The sequence below is a fragment of the Pristis pectinata genome, chromosome 13 (genome assembly GCF_009764475.1).
Source record: "Pristis pectinata isolate sPriPec2 chromosome 13, sPriPec2.1.pri, whole genome shotgun sequence".
NCBI lineage: Eukaryota > Metazoa > Chordata > Chondrichthyes > Rhinopristiformes > Pristidae > Pristis > Pristis pectinata.
Window position 1 is genome coordinate 50493944 of NC_067417.1, and position 17499 is coordinate 50511442.

Here is a 17499-nt window from a genome sequence, read left to right on the forward strand (position 1 = left end):
CCTGTACGATCGGTGTGCAAGACAAGTTTTTCACTGTACCTCGGTACAAGTGACAGTAATAAACCAATATCAATACCAAATGGGCAAGTTTGGCTAAAAATGAACGCAAACTGATGATAAAGTGTGGACGGAAATGGATCCAATTTCTGGGCTTTGAATTTTGTCATTTTTTTCAATTTTTTCTTATTCCTGCAAAAATAAAGTTTCATTTTTCCCACGTTGTACTTAATCCACCACCAGCATCTCACTCCGTTCAGATAATGATCTGCCTTTACCTTCTTTCTACCAAAGTATATGACCTCACACATCCCCTCATTAAACTCCAGCATTGCTCCCAACTTCAACAGCAAGTAACTGGCCTGTTGTTGTTCACTTTCTGATTTCCTCCCTTCTTTAACAATGGGGTCATACTGCTGTAATTTGCTGGTCCTTCCTGGAGCGCAGTGAGTTCTGAAAAATCTTAGCCGCATCTCCACCATGTCTTCAGTCACTTCCTTTACAGCCCTCAGGTACGGGCCATCAGGACCTGGTGACGTGTCTGCCTTTCATTCCATTAGCTTTTCCAATACCTCCTCCCTCACGATAGTGACTGTTACAAGCTCTTCTATACTGCTCCAAATTAGCTCATCAGTGATCATTGGAATGTTTACAGAGCCACAGTCATAGTCATTGAGTCCCAGAGAGATACAGCAGGGAAACAGGCCCTTCGGTCCATCCAGTCCGCACCAACCGGCCATCACCCAGTTACACCCATCCTACATTAAGCCCATTTCCCCCACATTCTCAACAACTCCTCCCACTCACCATTAACAGGACTGAAGGCAGATATACTAGGACTAGATGACCTGGATTCCAAGGTATTCGAAAGAAGGGGCCATGGAGATAATGGATGCTCTGGTTGTCATATTCCAAAATTCCATGGATTCGAGGAGAGTCCCACTAAATGTCATCCCACTATTTAAGAAAGGAGAGAGAGAGAGAGAGAGAGAGAGAGAGCGAGAGAGAGACACAGACACACAGAGTAAAAGGCGAACTACAGGCCAGTTAGTTCGGAATCAATAGTAAGACAATTGCTACAATCTATTATGAGGGAAATGGTAACAGGGCACCTGGAAAATTATAACAGGGTTGCTCAGAGGCAATGTGGCTTTATGAAACGGAAATTATTTGCGACAAATTCATTCAACTGAGACATAAGTGATTCTGCAGATGCTGGAGTCTGGACCAGCACACACAAAATTCTGGAGGAACTCAGCAGGTCAGACAGCATTTATCCAACTGTTTTGAAGTTGTAATCAGTAGGGCATTTTAGAACACCTTTGTTAAGTGCCACACATGGGGGTTTAAAATTAGATTAGTACCTGGGATTGGGTGTAACGTCATGCTGTGTATCGAGGACAGAAAACAGAAAGTAGGAATAAATCGGCCAGTTTTGGATTAGCAGTGACTAATGGGGCATCACAGTGAGTGTAGCCTCTGATATGAATAACTTGGACTAGGGACAAAGATGCAATAGGTGAATCAGATATTCATGGCATTGTAGGTCGTGAAGAGGATGCACTGAGGGTTCAGGGGTATATGGGTAGACTGAATGATTGGGTGAGGACTTGTCAATGTGCAAGTATGTGTGGCCATCTACTTTGGTATATCAAGGTTTACATGTTCACTGTGAGGTGTGGTTGTGAGTCTTTGAGCAGGGGGTGGGGGGGGTGAGGAGTGAGGCAATGCTGGGCTTTAGTTGGAATCCTGATATTTGGTAAATGATTAATGGATTGTAATGGATAGAATAGTGTCTGACACTGGTGGAGTTGGGGGGGGGGGAAGTGGAGGCAGGATTTAGTGACATACACACGGAGCACAACCACACTGGTGCTTGACTCTTCACTTTGACTTTTATTGATCATCCTGCCCACTTCTACCTGACATCCCTACTTCTGACGTTACGATGGAAGGAAGGTCATTGATGCATTAGCTGAAGATGGTTGGGCCGAGGTCACTGCCCGAGGAACTCCTGTGGGCTAGGATTGTTGACCTCCAACAGGCAAGGAGGGATTAACTGACAAAATACCGTAACAACGATGCGAGCCGAGAGAGACAAAGGATGCAGGAATCTAGATGAAAAAAAAACGATGATGCTGGAGGAACTCAGCAGGCCAAGCAGCATCCGTGGAGACGTGCCTGACCTGCTCAGTTCCTCCAGCATCATCGTGTTTTTCATCTAAATCTCTCCATCCATGCTGCCTGTCTTGCTGAGTTCCTCCAGTATTATAGTGTTTTTCAGATACAAGCTGATCTGGTGGTATCTTCAGGAATCCACAACTTTCATAGGTGATTTACGCAGTGGTACTTTCGTTTGGTTCTGACAATGTGTCTTTGACCTGAAACATTGGCTCTATTTCTCTTCCCGCAGATGTGGCCTGACCTGCCGAGTGTACCAGCATTTTGTATTCCTATTTTAGGTAATGGTGTTGGTTGGGGAAGTGAATGGGGGGAGGGCACAAAATGTCCAAACTGGAATTTTTACAAGATTTAACGTGGAAAACGATGGCAAATGAAGGACACCATGGGGAGATGTGATTTTATCTGCTCTGGCTAGAGGAACATGAAAGCAAAAACAGTATTTGAAAAGTGATAGACCACGGAACATTGGTGTGTGGCGAGATCATACAAGAAATACTGAAAGTTCGCTCGCAAGTGCTGTGTAAATGGTAGATGGAACAGGGAACAGGGATAGAAATGTAAAGGGTTCTTGATTTAATTGGTGTAATTGGTGAGACCAAACCTGCAGAACCTCATCCAGCTTTCAGTTCTTCACTTGGGGAAGGATATTCTTCACCTGGGGGTCTGCCCCGAAGATGAAATGTAAGGTCCACGGGGAACAATCATCTGGATTCCCGGGAGCTCAGATGAAGGAGAGGTGATCTTGAAGAAGAATAGATGATTGGGAATGAGAGGGAAATCAGCTACTAAAGAGCAAGTAACAGCTGCAAAAGAGCGGAGATCATATCCAAGAGGAAAGATCTGTTGAAGAAGCGTATAGATTGTTGCAACTGTGAAGGATATTAGCTGGAGAGTTCATCAAAAAAAGGGTCGGGAATAATTGAACGGTCAGTGAGAAAGGAGCGGAAGTGAATGGAAACCAACTGTTATCGATTGGAAGTTCAGCGACAAAGTGTGTGTGTGTGTGTGTGTGTGCCTGTGTCTGTGTGTGTGTGTGTGTGTGTGTGTGTGTGTGTGTGTGAGTGTGTGTGAGTGTGTGTGTGTGGGTGTGTGTGGGTGTGTCTGTGTGTGTGTCTGTGTGTGTGTGTGTGTGTTTGAGTGTGTGAGTGTGTGTGTGTGTGTGTGTGTGTGTGTGTGTGGGTGGGTGGGTGGGTGAGTGTGTGGGTGAGTATGTGTGTTGGGGAGGGGAGGCGGCGGGTGCCCGATCTGACTACAGGGAAGTGGCGATCAGCGACAAAGTAGGTGGGAATCTCAGGTCACGGCCACTCTCACCTTCCAAGTCTCATCATTCCGGGCTTCAGCTCCTCATCTCTGCCACTGACAGTTTGCTGCTCATTGCTGCATTACTGAGGTCCCCAGACTCAAAGAGGGGAGGCCGCAGACTTTCCCTTCAGCCCCCGGGGGCAGGTAGAGTGACGTGTCTGCATCGCAGGCGTCCTCAAGAGCCGGCAGTCAGAAACATTCTTGCCCCCACTGAGACCCCTGTGGCAGTATCCTGCCCTGAACGTCTCCGTTGGCCCTGCGTCCAGAACACATCTCCTGCGCGCACTGTTCCCACCCACCAGCTTCTGCTGACTCCAGGGACCACGACACTTTCCCCCGCCGCACCCACCCACGTCCCAGTATCCACCCACGTCCTCTCCCGTCACCGCAGCATCCACGGTCACAAGAGCCGGAGGGCCATCGCTTGTGCAGCGGTGCATCTGTTCAGGAGCTGCCTGCATCTGCCGCAGATGTGAGCTGACAGTTCCCCAAGAGGAAATGGGTTGCTGAGAGCAGAGCAGCACTTTCAGCGCCTCACTACACGACCCAGGGAACCTGGCATTCGGAGATCTGCCTTTCAGAAACCCGATGCCAAGCAGATCCAATCCCACCTGGCATGGACATGTTCTTGGTTGGTGTGTATTCCGACTTGTGAAGTCGGATGAGTAATTTCTGGATGTTTATCACGTTTTCAAGTTACACATTTTGGCGAATGCATTCATAAGCGTCCTCAGATCTGAATAAACTTTGCAACCGATTCGCTTGTCATTAAGTAATTCTTCTATTTTCAATTTATTGGACAATTGGATCATTTTTACATCAAATGAAAGACAGATTTCGTTCTCAGGCTTCGCGGTTCAGGGGTCACAATGATATTTGGTTTATCCAGAATAAAAATTAGCTTAAAGAAAATAACGTCTCTCATCCTTAAATGGTAAAAATTGAGATATTCTGCTGGTTGGCGGACTGTTACTCACGATCACATCTGCCCCCTAAGTGTGTGGGGATGTGTTTTATTGGATTCCACTGAACACGCCCTTAGAAGCCACGAAGACCAGTCCCAGGACAAGGTATCACCATGACTCCATCCACGCATTGAGTAAGTACTCGGTTACTGTGTCATTTAACGATCTCTCAATCCAGTGGTATGTGTTTCAGCTCCAGGCCTGAAATTCAAAACGCACTGAGAAAAATCGAAAGAATACAACTAGCAAAATATCACGATTAAATCGGCAAAGTTTAGCTGACACAGTGCGGAGCTTAAGTCACGCTTAGCTGACTTAAATCGTGTTTTACTGAAGAATATGCAAGATGTTACATTCATGGCATTGAAATCCACGTTAATCAGGCACCGATTTGGTAAGTTAGCCACTAGTGACGGCATTTACGTGAAACTTCCCGGTCAGGCCAGGGACAGGCTTATTCCAAGCTTCCACGCCTGAGGGTCGTTACGGCCTCTGCTGCTGAGATCCCACCGCAGTTCCCAGTTTGCTGCTCACGGCTGCATTGGGGAAACAGAGATAGGTCTGAACGTGCTGTTGCATTTCAGGCAGAGGGCTGATGACGCCACTCATGACTGCAAACATATGAGGAGAGGAACACTGGATTTAACAGCGAGACTGCATCAAATCAGCGTGTTACCTGGCCGTAATGAAGTTCCGCGTTTTCCAGCAGCCCGGCTGTCCTTCGTATTACCCTGTGTGCAGGGGATAATTTAACCATCAGATTCACAGAATGCTAATAGCACAGAAGCAGCCCATTGAGTCTGTACCAGCTCTATCTAACATTGAACACAACAATTGAATGTGCCTCCAATATTACTCTGGCAGTGCCTCCCAGACCGCAACCCCTTGTGCAAAAATAGATGTCCCTGTGCAACTTTTATTTTGCCAAATGCCTTCATTTTACATCCGCTATTCTAGACCCCTCAGTCATTGAGAATAGACTCTCTTTTTCTGTTCTACCTTTCGCTCTTCAAGATGTCAAATCAAATCTCTTCACTATCTCCTCTTTTCCAAGAAGAATCGCCGCGGCTTTTCCAGTTTGTTCGAATATGTGAAGTCACTCACTCCGGCAACACTTCAGTAAAACTTTACTTCACCTTCTCCAAAGCCTCCGCAACTTGCCTTAAATGTGGCGCACAGAACTGCACGTCCCTCAGATGTGGTAGAAACAGTCTGATATGATGCCTTGTGATCACTTTTTTGTTCTTGTACTCTGAGCCGCTATCTGTAAAGCCTTGAACTTTGGATCTTTTTAACCACTTTCAATGAGCTATGCATACATAACCACAAATCACTGCTATTTTACCCCCTTTTAGATTTGTGATTTTCAGTCTCGGACGGCTTAATCATTCCTCGTACATTTGACAATTCTCAGCACTGAATTTCATCAGCTACCTTTCCTACATTTCCATCAGCCGGTCTGAATCCACCTCCGTGCTCTGACCGGTCTCTCTAGAGCCCTCTCACCAAAGCTGGGAACACACTCCGGCCCCTGGGGAATCGGGGGCGCAGACCACGGAAGTGATGGGCCACTGCCGCTGTTATTCACCTCTTGAGAGGCTGGCGGAGGTTGGAGCTGAGTCCACGCAGCCGTGACAATATAAAGAGCAGCGTTTCAGCAGCACCAGGCTGTTTCTGAGACCATAAGACCATGATTTATAGGAGAAGAATTAGGCCTTTCGGCCCATTGAGTCTGCTCCACCCATTCAGTCATGGCGAAGTTATAAACCCCATTCTCCTGCCTTCTCCATGTTACCCCTAACGCCCCACCCCCCTCACCAATAAAGAACCTATCACTCTCTGCCTTAAATACGCCCAATGACTTGGCCTTCACAACACTCTGTGGCAACGAATTCCACAGATTCACCACCCCCTGGCTGAAGAAATTCCTCCTCATCTCAGTTCCAAAAGGAAGTCTCTTTATTCTGAGGCTGTGCCCTCGGATCCTGGACTCTCCTGCTGATGGAAACATCCTCCCCACGTCCGTTCTATCCAGGCCTTTCAGTATCCGGTAGGTTTCAATGAAATCTCTCCCCCCTCTCCACCCCCCCCACCCCCCATCCTTCCCTACTCCAGCGAGTACAGGGCCAGAGACATCAAACGCTCCTCATATGTTAAGCCTTTCATTCCAGGGATCATCCCTGCGAGTGGCTTCACCCATGGGAGCTCGAGGGACTTTGCTTTAAACGGCTCTAGAAAATCGCAATGACTTTGGGGCTTTTAAAAACAGTGTTAGTGGAACACACAGTGCCAACTTAACATCAGAAAATGACGCATCTCTGGGCTGTCGTGATGGAATCGTAAAAAAAATTGTAAGATCTTACATGGAACATAGAACACAGAACAGTACAGCACACTACGGGACCTTCGGCCCATGATGTTGTGCCGACCTTTATAAACACCTATTCCATGATCAATCTAACCCTTTCCTCCTACACAGCCCATAACCCTCCACTTTTCCGACATCCATGTGCCTGTCTAAGAGTCTTTAAAATTTCCTCATTGTATCAGCCTCCACCAACACCCTCGGCAGTGCGTTCCAGGCACCTGCCACTCTCTGTGTTAAAAAACTACCTCTGACATCTTCCCTAAACTTTTCTCCTCTGACCTTAAATTAATGTCCTCTGGTATTGGCCATTGCCGTCCTGGGGAAAAGGTGCTGGCTGTCCACTCTATCTATGCCTCTCAATCTTGTACACCTCTGTCAAGTCGCCTCTCATCCCGCGTCGCTCCAAAAAGAAAAACCCTCGCTTGCTCAACCTTTCGTCATAAGACATGTTGTCTAATCCAGGCAGCATCCTGGTAAATCTCCTCTGCACCCTCCCCAAAGCTTCCACATCCTTCCTATAATGAGGCGCCCAGAAGTGAAAACAACATTTTAAATGTGGTGTAACCAGTTTTATAGAGCTGCAACATTACCTCGTGGCTCTTGAACTCAGTCCCCCTACTAATGAAGGCCAACACGCCATACGCATTCTTAACCACCCGATCAACTTGTGCGGAAACCTTGAGGGATCTATGGACTTGGACCCCAAGATCCCTGTGTTCCTCCACACTGCTCAGAATCCTGCCATTAATCTTCAACTCCGCCTTCCAGTTCGTTCTTCCAAAGTGCATCACTTCACACTTCTACGGATTGAACGCCATCTGCCACTTCTCAGCCCAGCTCTGCATCCCGTTGTAACCCTCAACAGCATTCTGCACCACCCACAACACCCCCAACCTTCGTGTCATCTGCAAATTTACTAATCCGTCTATTTCCCCATCCAAGTTATTTATAAAAATCACAAGGGGCAGGGGTCCCACAACAGATCCTTGCGGAACACCACTGGTCACCGGCCTCCAGGCAGAGTAATCTCTATCTCCTACTGCTCTCTGTCTTCTATGGGCGAGCCCAATCCGAATGCACGCAGCCAAGTCTCCATGGAATCTTAATGAACATCTTAATGAAAATTACTCAAAAGCACGGAAAACCAAGGCAGCTGAAGAAAAAGAAATAAATACAACTAAAAATTAAGAAGCCTTGAGTCGCCAAGGCGGGTAAATGGGATGGATGTAGATAGTTATTGCGGGGAGCATGGACTTGTGGTCCGAAGGGCCTTTTTTCTGTGCGTTTCACTCTACGACTCTGGGGCTTCATGCGGATGGATCAGAGGGAGTTTAGGAACATTTTGCAGTTAAGTTCGAAAGCGAGACTTCTTTATGCCAAAAGCCGTAACTTCCAAGAGAGAGCGAGGAGCGAATGACAGGGTATCACCTGAGAGTGATAACGTGGGGTGGCTGAGGCCAAGGATGGTCACTAGAGACCAGAAAAATAAACCGCAGGTGCTGGAAATCTGAAATAAAATCAGAATCCATGGCAAATACTCAGCACCTGTGGGGAGAGAAACACAGTTGAGGTTGCAGGTCGATCACCCGACATCAGTCATGGACGCGGATCTTGTGCGGATTCCAGGGCTCGGGAAGATGTAAATTCGATAAAATGTGGTGCCAGAAGAGATGTTCGGGAGAATAAGCTTCGATCTGCGATTGGTCAGTGTAAGGGTGTGTAAGAGGGATGTCACAGGGTGAAGGAGTAGAGGCGAGTACGTCGTTGATCCTGTTGGGAAAGTAGATTTGGATCTGACTCTCGGCTTCCTTCCCCGTTAACATGTAAACAAGTGCGTCCGGGTAATGATTCCTGTTTCTGGAGATTACATGCCATGGGTACCTCTCTGACCGGGAGTGGGTGAGGCCAAGAAGGAATTATTAGACATCAGAAAAATAGATTACAGATGCTTGATCCGTTCGCCATTCACGCTGGCATTATTCGCAGAAAGCCTGGACCTGAATATTCAGCGCTGGGAACAACAGTTTCAGAAGCAACACGCTCAGTGACGGAGTCAGTTGGTTATCGAGAGCGTGCCTGAACTTCTACTCCCGCCGCAGCGGGTGACCCAGCTTAATGCTGCCTATCGGTGGTGAACGGACGAGGGACGGCAGAGGCTGTGTGGCAGAGAACGCAGACATTTGGGAAAGAGTTAGTCACACATTGTAACCGGAACTCCAGTTTTGAGTACAACAAAGCAGAAACGCCGGAGGTTAATTGCGGTGGGAACAGATAGACTACCAATCACGGCTGGGTTTAGGGGCCGAAGAGGACCTAGAACACATGTTAAACAGTCCGCTGTAGGTGAAATGGCGAAGACAAACAACGAAGCCGATGGATCTCGTGTGTAAGCAATCAGGAAATTTAGTGTAGTATTGAAGCAACAGCGACTCCACCTCCTGTCCACCCCCGCCCCTGAGCAGAGGGTCGCCTGAACTAAAGCAGCAAATACAGGCCCTTCGGCCTGCTGACGCCGCGCCGACCCTCAACCACCATTCACACCAATCCCACACTAATCTCATTTACATTGCCTGCTCCTTCCCGCATTCCCATCAGCTCTCCCCTCTTCCCACAGCACCCCGAACATCCTATTACTTATCTACACTAGGGGTAATTTACAACGGGCCAAACTGACTCATCAACCTACAGTTCTTTGAGATGTGGGAGGAAACCTGAACACCCAGAGGAAACCCACATTGTTACAGGGAGAACGTACAAACTCCACACAGACAGCGCCCGAAGTCAGGATAGAAACCGGCTCGTTGGAGCTTTGAGACAGCACCTCCACCACCGCACCACCACGCCGCTCTTTATAATTAGGCCTTTTATAAATCTGGACATCTTTAAAACACGTTATTTCTCCGCAAAAAAATAAAGCCAAAGTTAGACCATCTTATCCGAGGCTTATGGGGACGGTTTGATCAAATTCATTGCGTCTCGAGTGAGACAAAGTGACAATTAAGCAGCGGGAACGGTGTGTCATTACCGGTCCTCACCACAGCAACAAACCAAATGTAATCTCGTTTGCTCCGGGTTAGAAAGATTAACGTTTTCAGGGATATTAAACCGGTGCACATCAGTTCTCTGAGGTATAATCTGACAAACATTATGGCATTTGTGAACCTCACATATGGGGATGCACATCTTTGTCAATAAGGTCAGTAAACTTCAGTTACAAGGCCGCTGAATTCGCAGTGAGCCATCTGAATTAGAACAAGAGAGATGCTTGAACATATTTTCTGACCAATTGTTACTTGGGTTGTACATTAAGCCTCCCTTTTGTTCCCGGTAAGACCTTATCTATAACCACCCCTTGAACATCTCAGCTGTTTGCTGCGATCTGACCGCTACTTCCTTGCTCTTTGAATGGCTTGTTTTGATGAATTGTTAGAGACTGATTGATCCAGAATTTCTCAGAAGTCATACCTTGCAAACGAAATAAATGATTACAGCCCACACTTGAATTAGAGTCGCAGCCACGGCACCCCGCACAATCCAACCAAGGCCGACCGCAGAATAAACAGCTGTGGGAGGAATATAACATCAACGTGAGGAACAGAGGCACGTAGAACGAACATACACAAGAGATCTGGTCGCTGATAACATTGGGTCGAGCACTTACTGTCTTTTTTTCGGACCCGACCCGGCCCCAGCAGACATTGTCTGTTTTATTCATTGTTTTCGGGATCTGGGCATGGCTGGCAAGGTCAGCATTTATTGCCCATAACCAGTTGCCCCTGAGGAGGTGGGGGGGGGGGGGCTTGCGGTGAGCCACCTTCCTGTACCGGTGCAGTCCTTCTGGTGAAGGTGTTCCAACAGTGGTGTTGGGGACCAAGTTCCAGAGTTCACGCCCAATAACCACGAAGCAACGGGAAGGTGGCTCACTTGGGAAGTGCTATCGAAGTAGTGAGTACATTGTACACACTGCAGTTAAATCGCGCCGGCGGTGGAAGGAATGCATGCTTAGGTTGGTGGATGGGGCATCCATCAAGCTGACTGCTTTGTCCTGGATGGCGTCGAGCTTCTTCAGAGTCGCTGGAGCTGTGCTCATCAGGCAAGTGGAGAATATTCTATCCTGGTCCTTACTGGTGTAAAGGATTTGCAATGTCAGAAGATGAGACACCCACTTACATTTCTCAATGCAAAGATGGCCATTCAGCCCATCGCCAATGCTAGCTCTCCGAGCAATCACATAAGTTCCATCTTCCCCTTCAATCCTCTCTCTCTTTCTCTCTCTCACCCGAACACCCCAAATTCCTCTACCAACTATCTCCACGAATCAGTTTCCCATCAGCAAGGTCTCCTTTGGGATGTGACAGGAAACTGGACCTCCAGGAGGAAACTTACGCCATCAGTGAATGTGTAAACTCTACACACGCACAGCAGCAGATGGCAAATTTGAAATAGAATACTGGATGTCAGGTTTGAACCAGTGGCTGGGTGGCTGACATTGAATGGAAAGGAAATCAGGACTCGTTGGTGTTATTGTATGGGGCTTTTATAGTGCAAGTGTCTTTCTGCACATCAGCCCACGGCTGAATGTTGTCCAGTTGTTGCTGTCTCCAGGTGCAGACTGGTTCGCTGAGGAACTGTGGATGAAATTGAACATGATCTTATCATTTGCAATATGTCTACTTCAGATCTTGTGATGGAAGTAAGATCATTGATGAGCAGCTGCCTGAAAACTGGATAGGCCTTGTAATCTTTCCTGAGGAACTTCTCTGATGATGTCCTAAGGCTGGGATGACTGACCACAAACAGCCATAACCACGTTTCTTTGCGTGAGGTACGACTTCATCCATAGAGTCATAGAGTACTACAGTATAGAAACAAGCCCTTTGTCCCATCTAGCCCATGCCGACCTGATCTACCTGCACCCGGACCATATCCCTCCAAACCCCTCCCATCCATGTACCTATCCAACCTTCCCTTAAATGTAACAATTGAATCCGTATCTACCACTCCACTGGCAGCTAGTTCCACATCCGCACCATCCCCTAAGTGAAGAGGTTCCCCCTCGGATTCCCCTTAAATATTTTACCTTTCACCCTAGACCTATGCCCTCTAGTTCTAGTCTCACCCACCCTGAGGGGAAAACGCCTGTGTGTATTCACCCTATCCATACCCCATAATTTTGGATACCTATGTAAGATCTCCCCTCAATCTCCTACGCTCCAGGGAATAACCTCCTAACCTATTCAACCTTTCCCTCAGTCTCGCCCTCAAGTCCCGGCAACATGCTTGTAAATTTTCTCTGCATCCTTTCAAGCTTATTGATATCCTTCCTGCAGGTAGGTGACCAGAACTGCACACAATACTCTAAATTCGGCCTCACTAATGTCTTGTACAACTTCAACACAACATCCCAACTCCTGCCCTGGTTCATGAAGGCCAAAGTGCCAAAAGCTCTCTTTACGACCCTACCCACTGGAGGGCTTTCCTCTTGATGCCAATGATGTTAATGGTCGTCACTCTTAGCTCACCTCTGGAATTCGGGATTTAGACCCACGTTTGCACCTGGAATACGTTGAGATCTGGATCAAAGTGGTCGTGGTGAAACATAAACTGGGCAGCAGTGAGCAGGTTATTGGAGAGCAGGGACCACTTGGTCGCACCGTCAATGACACCTTCCACCGCTTTGCTGATGATTGCGAACAGAGTGATTGGGTAAATCGCAACACTTTCTGTAAACAGGATGTACCTGGGCAATTTTCCACATAAAAAACATGGAATTGTACAGCATGGAAACAGGAAATTCGGCCCAGATCCTCTACCCTGACCAGTGGGCACTTTTCCATATTAATCCCATCACCCAGCACCACTTCCATAGCCCTCTATGACGAAGAGATTCAAGTGTTCATCTACTTAAGTGCTGTCCACAACCCAGCTTCAACCACCCTCTCAGGGAATGGCTTCCAGGTGTTCGCCACTCCCTGGGGAAAGAAGGTCCCCCTCATATTCCCTCTAAATCTCTTCCCCTTTACCCTAAACCTATGTCCTCGACGTGCTGCAGACGACTAGAACATGTTCAATTCCATCTGCGATTCTCGCATGTGTGTCATAAGCATAATTTCCACATGTGCTTCTGAAGGAATAAAATAACACAGCACACAGCGCTTCAGAAGATCAGCTTATGGGAGTCCTGAGAACAAAGTGTTTGAAACGGTTGGATAATCAGCAGCAAACAAACTGAATGTTTTCCTTCAAATCCGCGAGAGAACGGCTGCTCAGAAAAACAAAATGTCACACAGAGTCATTTTGGAGAATAATGCATTGGTCCGGAGGACTTGTTCTGAACGGCATGTTACATAACAAGTCTGAGCGAGGACATAACGGGACTGGCAGGGTGGTGCAGCGAGTAGAGACGCTGTCTTACAGCTCCAGTCGGGCTCAATCCTGACCTCGGGCGCTGCCTGTGTGGAGTTTGCACCCTCTCCGTGCGAACACATACATTTCCTCCGGGTACTCTGGTTTCCTTGAGCATCCCAAAAATGTGCGGGTTAGGAGGAAGGTTGGGTGCGGTAAATCGTGTAAGTGAGTGGTAGAATCTGGGGGTAGTTGACGGGAATGTCGAAGGAATAAAATGGGATTAATGTAGGATTAGTGTAAATGGGTGGTTGATGGTTGGTACGGACTCAGTGGGCCGAAGGGCCTGTTTCCGTTTTGTACTTCTCTATGACTATTATCACTTTTACAACCTAATTTCTGATTCTCTGTGTTGGGAACCTTCACCAACTGAACATTCCCCTAGTTACCGCTGTCGTGAGGAAGAGCGCCCAGATATCTGGTTGCGGCTGCTGATCTCGGGCTGTTTATTGCTGAGGATTGTAATGGCTTTGTACTGCCCCAATGTCACCTCCAGTCCTCACTGGCGGTTACCAGTGCTCGTCCTCAGACATTTCGCAATATCATGCCAACTACTCTGCAATATTGAAATACTACCAACACGTGCAACCGACTGCCTGACGTATTGCCCACATTCTTAATTAATATTTAACGCATTTTCTTCGATGGAACATCAGTCACGGTGCCCGTGCAAGACATTACCTTCTTTAGGAACTGTGTAGTTGGCCGTTGCTGGAATTAGTTGAGAAATGTGATGGACCTGACATGTGTAAACCATGCCTGATTTGATTGGCTCGGTCTCCTCTAAAGAACTGATAACTTCGTATAATCCCTCCGATGTTACATTTTGTTGATGTCTAATTCCAGATTGGATTTCGGTACCATTTTTATGCCAGGTGAGGGTAAATTCTTTCGGATAAAAGGCCGCCGTCCTGCATTGGAGTCTCAGGGAAGCAGGTGAAGGCTTTCCCGATCGGATAGAGACAATCTTCAGAGGAGAGGGGGCAACTAAACGAAGAGGAAGATAATAAAATAAAACTACATATATATATATATAAATTTCACAATCTATCTAGCAACTGCTCCGATGCACCGTAGCTCCGCAATAATTTTTACACCGGGAGCCTATTTAAAACTGTTCTTCGTTAGAGTTACGTAACCTCCCCTCAGCCAGCGGGAGATCAGCAATGTGTTCAGCAAACAGGATTCCTTTTGCGGCGTCTTTTTGCTCCTGCTGAAGCGGCCGAATCATCCTGCAGGTTTCAGCGATTTAACGGCGTAGTGCTGGTCTCACGTCGGGGATATTCCTCCCTCTGAACATAATGGAGTTCAAAACTTTGACTGGACTACGGGGTTTGTTTGGTCTTCCCCGGCAGGTCTCGACTCGGTATAAATACGGAAAATACTCTGTTTAGCCACAAGGGTTAGAACATAAGATGACAAGAAATAGGAGCAGGAGGAGGCCATCCGGCCCGTCGACCCTGCTCCGCCATTCAATAAGATCATGGCTGATCCGGCCGTGGACTCAGCTCTACCTACCCACTTTTTCCCCATAACACTTAATTCCCCTACTGTGCAAAAATCTATCTAACTGTATCTTAAGTACATTTAATGACGTAGTCTCTACTGCTTCCCTGGGCAGAGGATTCCACAGATTCACTACTCTCTGGGAAAAACAGTTTCTCCTCATCTCCGTCCTAAATAAATTCCCCCGAATCTTGAGGCTATGTCCCTTACTTCTAGTCTTACCAACAAGTGGAAACAACTTGCCTGCCTCTATCGTATCTGCCCCTTTCATAAATTTATATGTTTCTGTAAGATTCTTTCCCATTCTTCCGAATTCCAACGAGTATAGTCCCAAGCGACTCAATCTCTCCTCATAGGCTGACCCCCTCATCTCTGGAATCAAACTAGTGAACATCCTCTGCACTGCCTCTAAAACCAGTACATCTTTCTTCAAGTAAGGAGACCAGAACTGCACGCAGTACTCCAGGTGCGGCCTCACCAGTACCCTGTAGAGTTGCAGCATAACCTCCCTGTACTTAAACTCAATCCCTCGAGTAATGAAGGCCAACATTCTATTTGCCTTCTTGATAACCTGTTGCACCTACAAACCAGCATTTTGCGATTCATGCACAAGCACTCCCAAGTCCCTCTGCACAACAGAATGATGCAATCTTTCACCATTTAAATAATAATCTGACCTATTTTTCCATCCACAGTGGATGACCTCGCATTTACCAACACTGCCCTCCATCTTCCAGACCCTTGCCCACTCAATAACCTATCTATCTCTCGCCAGCCTCGGCATTCAGTAATGAAATTGAAGGCACGATTTATTTTTCAACCTTAAACTCATTATCTGCAGTACACATGAAATCAAATATCATTGCTGACAATGCCCAGTGACCGCATTTGTCAGTCTTCTGGCCTTTCCAACAAATGCGCTTCTAATCAAGTGGAACGTTGCAATGTTTTGCACATTTGTATTCCGTAAAGAATTTTTTTGAACAAAATTAGAAATTGGGCCACAACAAAACACCTCGTTTTTTAATTGTAAGATCGCTCACCATGGACGATAACTTGCTCTCCCGTTCCCTTTCCAACCGTTTGTCCCGCTTGTTTAGCGACACAATAATACGTTCCAGAGTCCGCGACCGTGACATTCAGAAGGTGAAGGTAGGCGCCGCCTGCCTTTATACTGAACAATTTTTTGCTGTCTTCCTTCAGAAAGGTCTTGTTTCCATCTCTCCACCAGTAAACGCTGATCTTTGACAGATTTAGATTGAAGGGGAAGGGACATCGACAAGTAACGTTTACGCCGCTGAGCACTACCTTCTGAACAATATGCGGATCCGCCTTGTCCGACACGTCCACCGCATCTGTCAATCGACGGTGAAGAATCGGATTTAGTCATTGATCGGGAATCTTTTTAAACCACTGACCAACGACATTCAAAATTCGATACACGAATTATTACGCAGTGTGTTTTGTGTACTTACTGACATTTCGTAAATCACACACAATACAAATGAGTTTACGAACACTATATCATCCCACTACAAGGTATAAACTTCACGTGTGGTATTTTGTCAAGAATATTAAACAAACAGCAAAGAAATCACAGTGTACCCGCATTCAAAATGGCAAAGAAATACATCGTCCAAAGTGACCGCTTCAGAAACATTTCGGCGTCGAGAATAAAGCAGACCTGACTTGGAAGGAGGAGATCTGGGGAGGAGGCGTTAATGCATCTCGATATCTCATACACTGATTCTTAATCGCATCGGTCAGGCGCAGGTCAGAGCCGAGAAATACGTGCCCTTTAATGAAGGCTTAGGCCGATTGGCTGTGGGCGGAAATGGGGGCAGGAAGTTGGATGCTGTATTATGTCAGGAAATAACAAGTTCACGGATCCACAGTTTCTCTAATTTTGACCCCGAGAGAGGAAATAAACAAATGAGAACAGAACAAGAAAGAGCAGATTTCGGTCAATCGGCTTCTCGAGATTTCATAACAACCAATCTTGGCCTCAACGCCTCTTCTCTGATTTCCCCTTGAACTCTTGTAGTTCAATTCTTTATCAGTCTTCGCCTTTTGTACATTCACTGACTCCGCCCGCACTGCCTCAAAGTGTCAGGTCATTTTTTTTTCTGAGATGGCCATTTTGAGAAGGGCAGCCTTGAGGTCGAAGTGCTGCTACTGAGGTCAACGTGCCGGGTTTGGTGAACGACGGGCTTCGGTGAGGACGGCTAGCAGCATCAAGTTAAGGCCAGGGAAGGGTTTTTTTCTGCATTCCTTTTCTAGCTTCAGGATTCTGGACGTCAACATCTATGCTGGGCCCAACACACTGATTCAATCAGGAAGCAGGCAGGCCAGCGGCTCTACTTCGTTATGAGTTTGAGGAGATTCGGTATGTCACCAAAGACTCTTGCAAATTTCTTTAGGTATACGGTGGAGAGCATTCTGATTGGTTGCATCACAGCCTGGTATGGAGGCTCCAATGCACAGGATTGCAAAAGGCTGCAGAGGGTTGTAGACTCAGCCAGCTCCATCACGGGCACAGCCCTCCGCACCGTCAAGGGCATCTTCAAGAAGTGGTGTCTCAAGAAGGCGGCGTCCATCACCATCCGTTGATTCTTCTCGTTGCTACCATCCGGGGAGGAGGTACAGGAGCCTGAAGACCCACACTCAACGATTGAGGGACAGCTTCTTTCCCTCCACCATCGGATGTCTGAACGGTCCGTGAACCCAAGAACACTACCTTGGTATTCCTTCGTTTGGAACTATTTATTTATT

At 47.1% G+C, this 17499-nt stretch overlaps 1 protein-coding gene across 2 annotated transcripts; it reads right to left on the reverse strand.

Moving 5' to 3' along the window:
• Window positions 1-4274: 4274 nt before the first annotated feature.
• LOC127577382 (tyrosine-protein phosphatase non-receptor type substrate 1-like) lies at window positions 4275-16400 on the reverse strand. Of its 2 annotated transcripts, XR_007957364.1 has the most exons (7): window positions 16333-16400; window positions 15771-16082; window positions 13903-14208; window positions 10282-10379; window positions 5125-5179; window positions 4872-4984; window positions 4275-4649 (listed from the first exon to the last, which is right to left on the reverse strand). XR_007957364.1 is itself a non-coding variant. In XM_052028552.1 (6 exons), exons 1-6 carry the CDS (start codon window positions 16385-16387, stop codon window positions 4932-4934), a joined length of 879 nt encoding a protein of 292 aa, XP_051884512.1. In that variant the 5' UTR covers window positions 16388-16400; the 3' UTR covers window positions 4275-4931. The 2 variants fall into 2 exon arrangements, 1 of the variants encoding a protein (XP_051884512.1); XM_052028552.1 differs by having other exon boundaries at window positions 4275-4984.
• Window positions 16401-17499: the final 1099 nt, after the last annotated feature.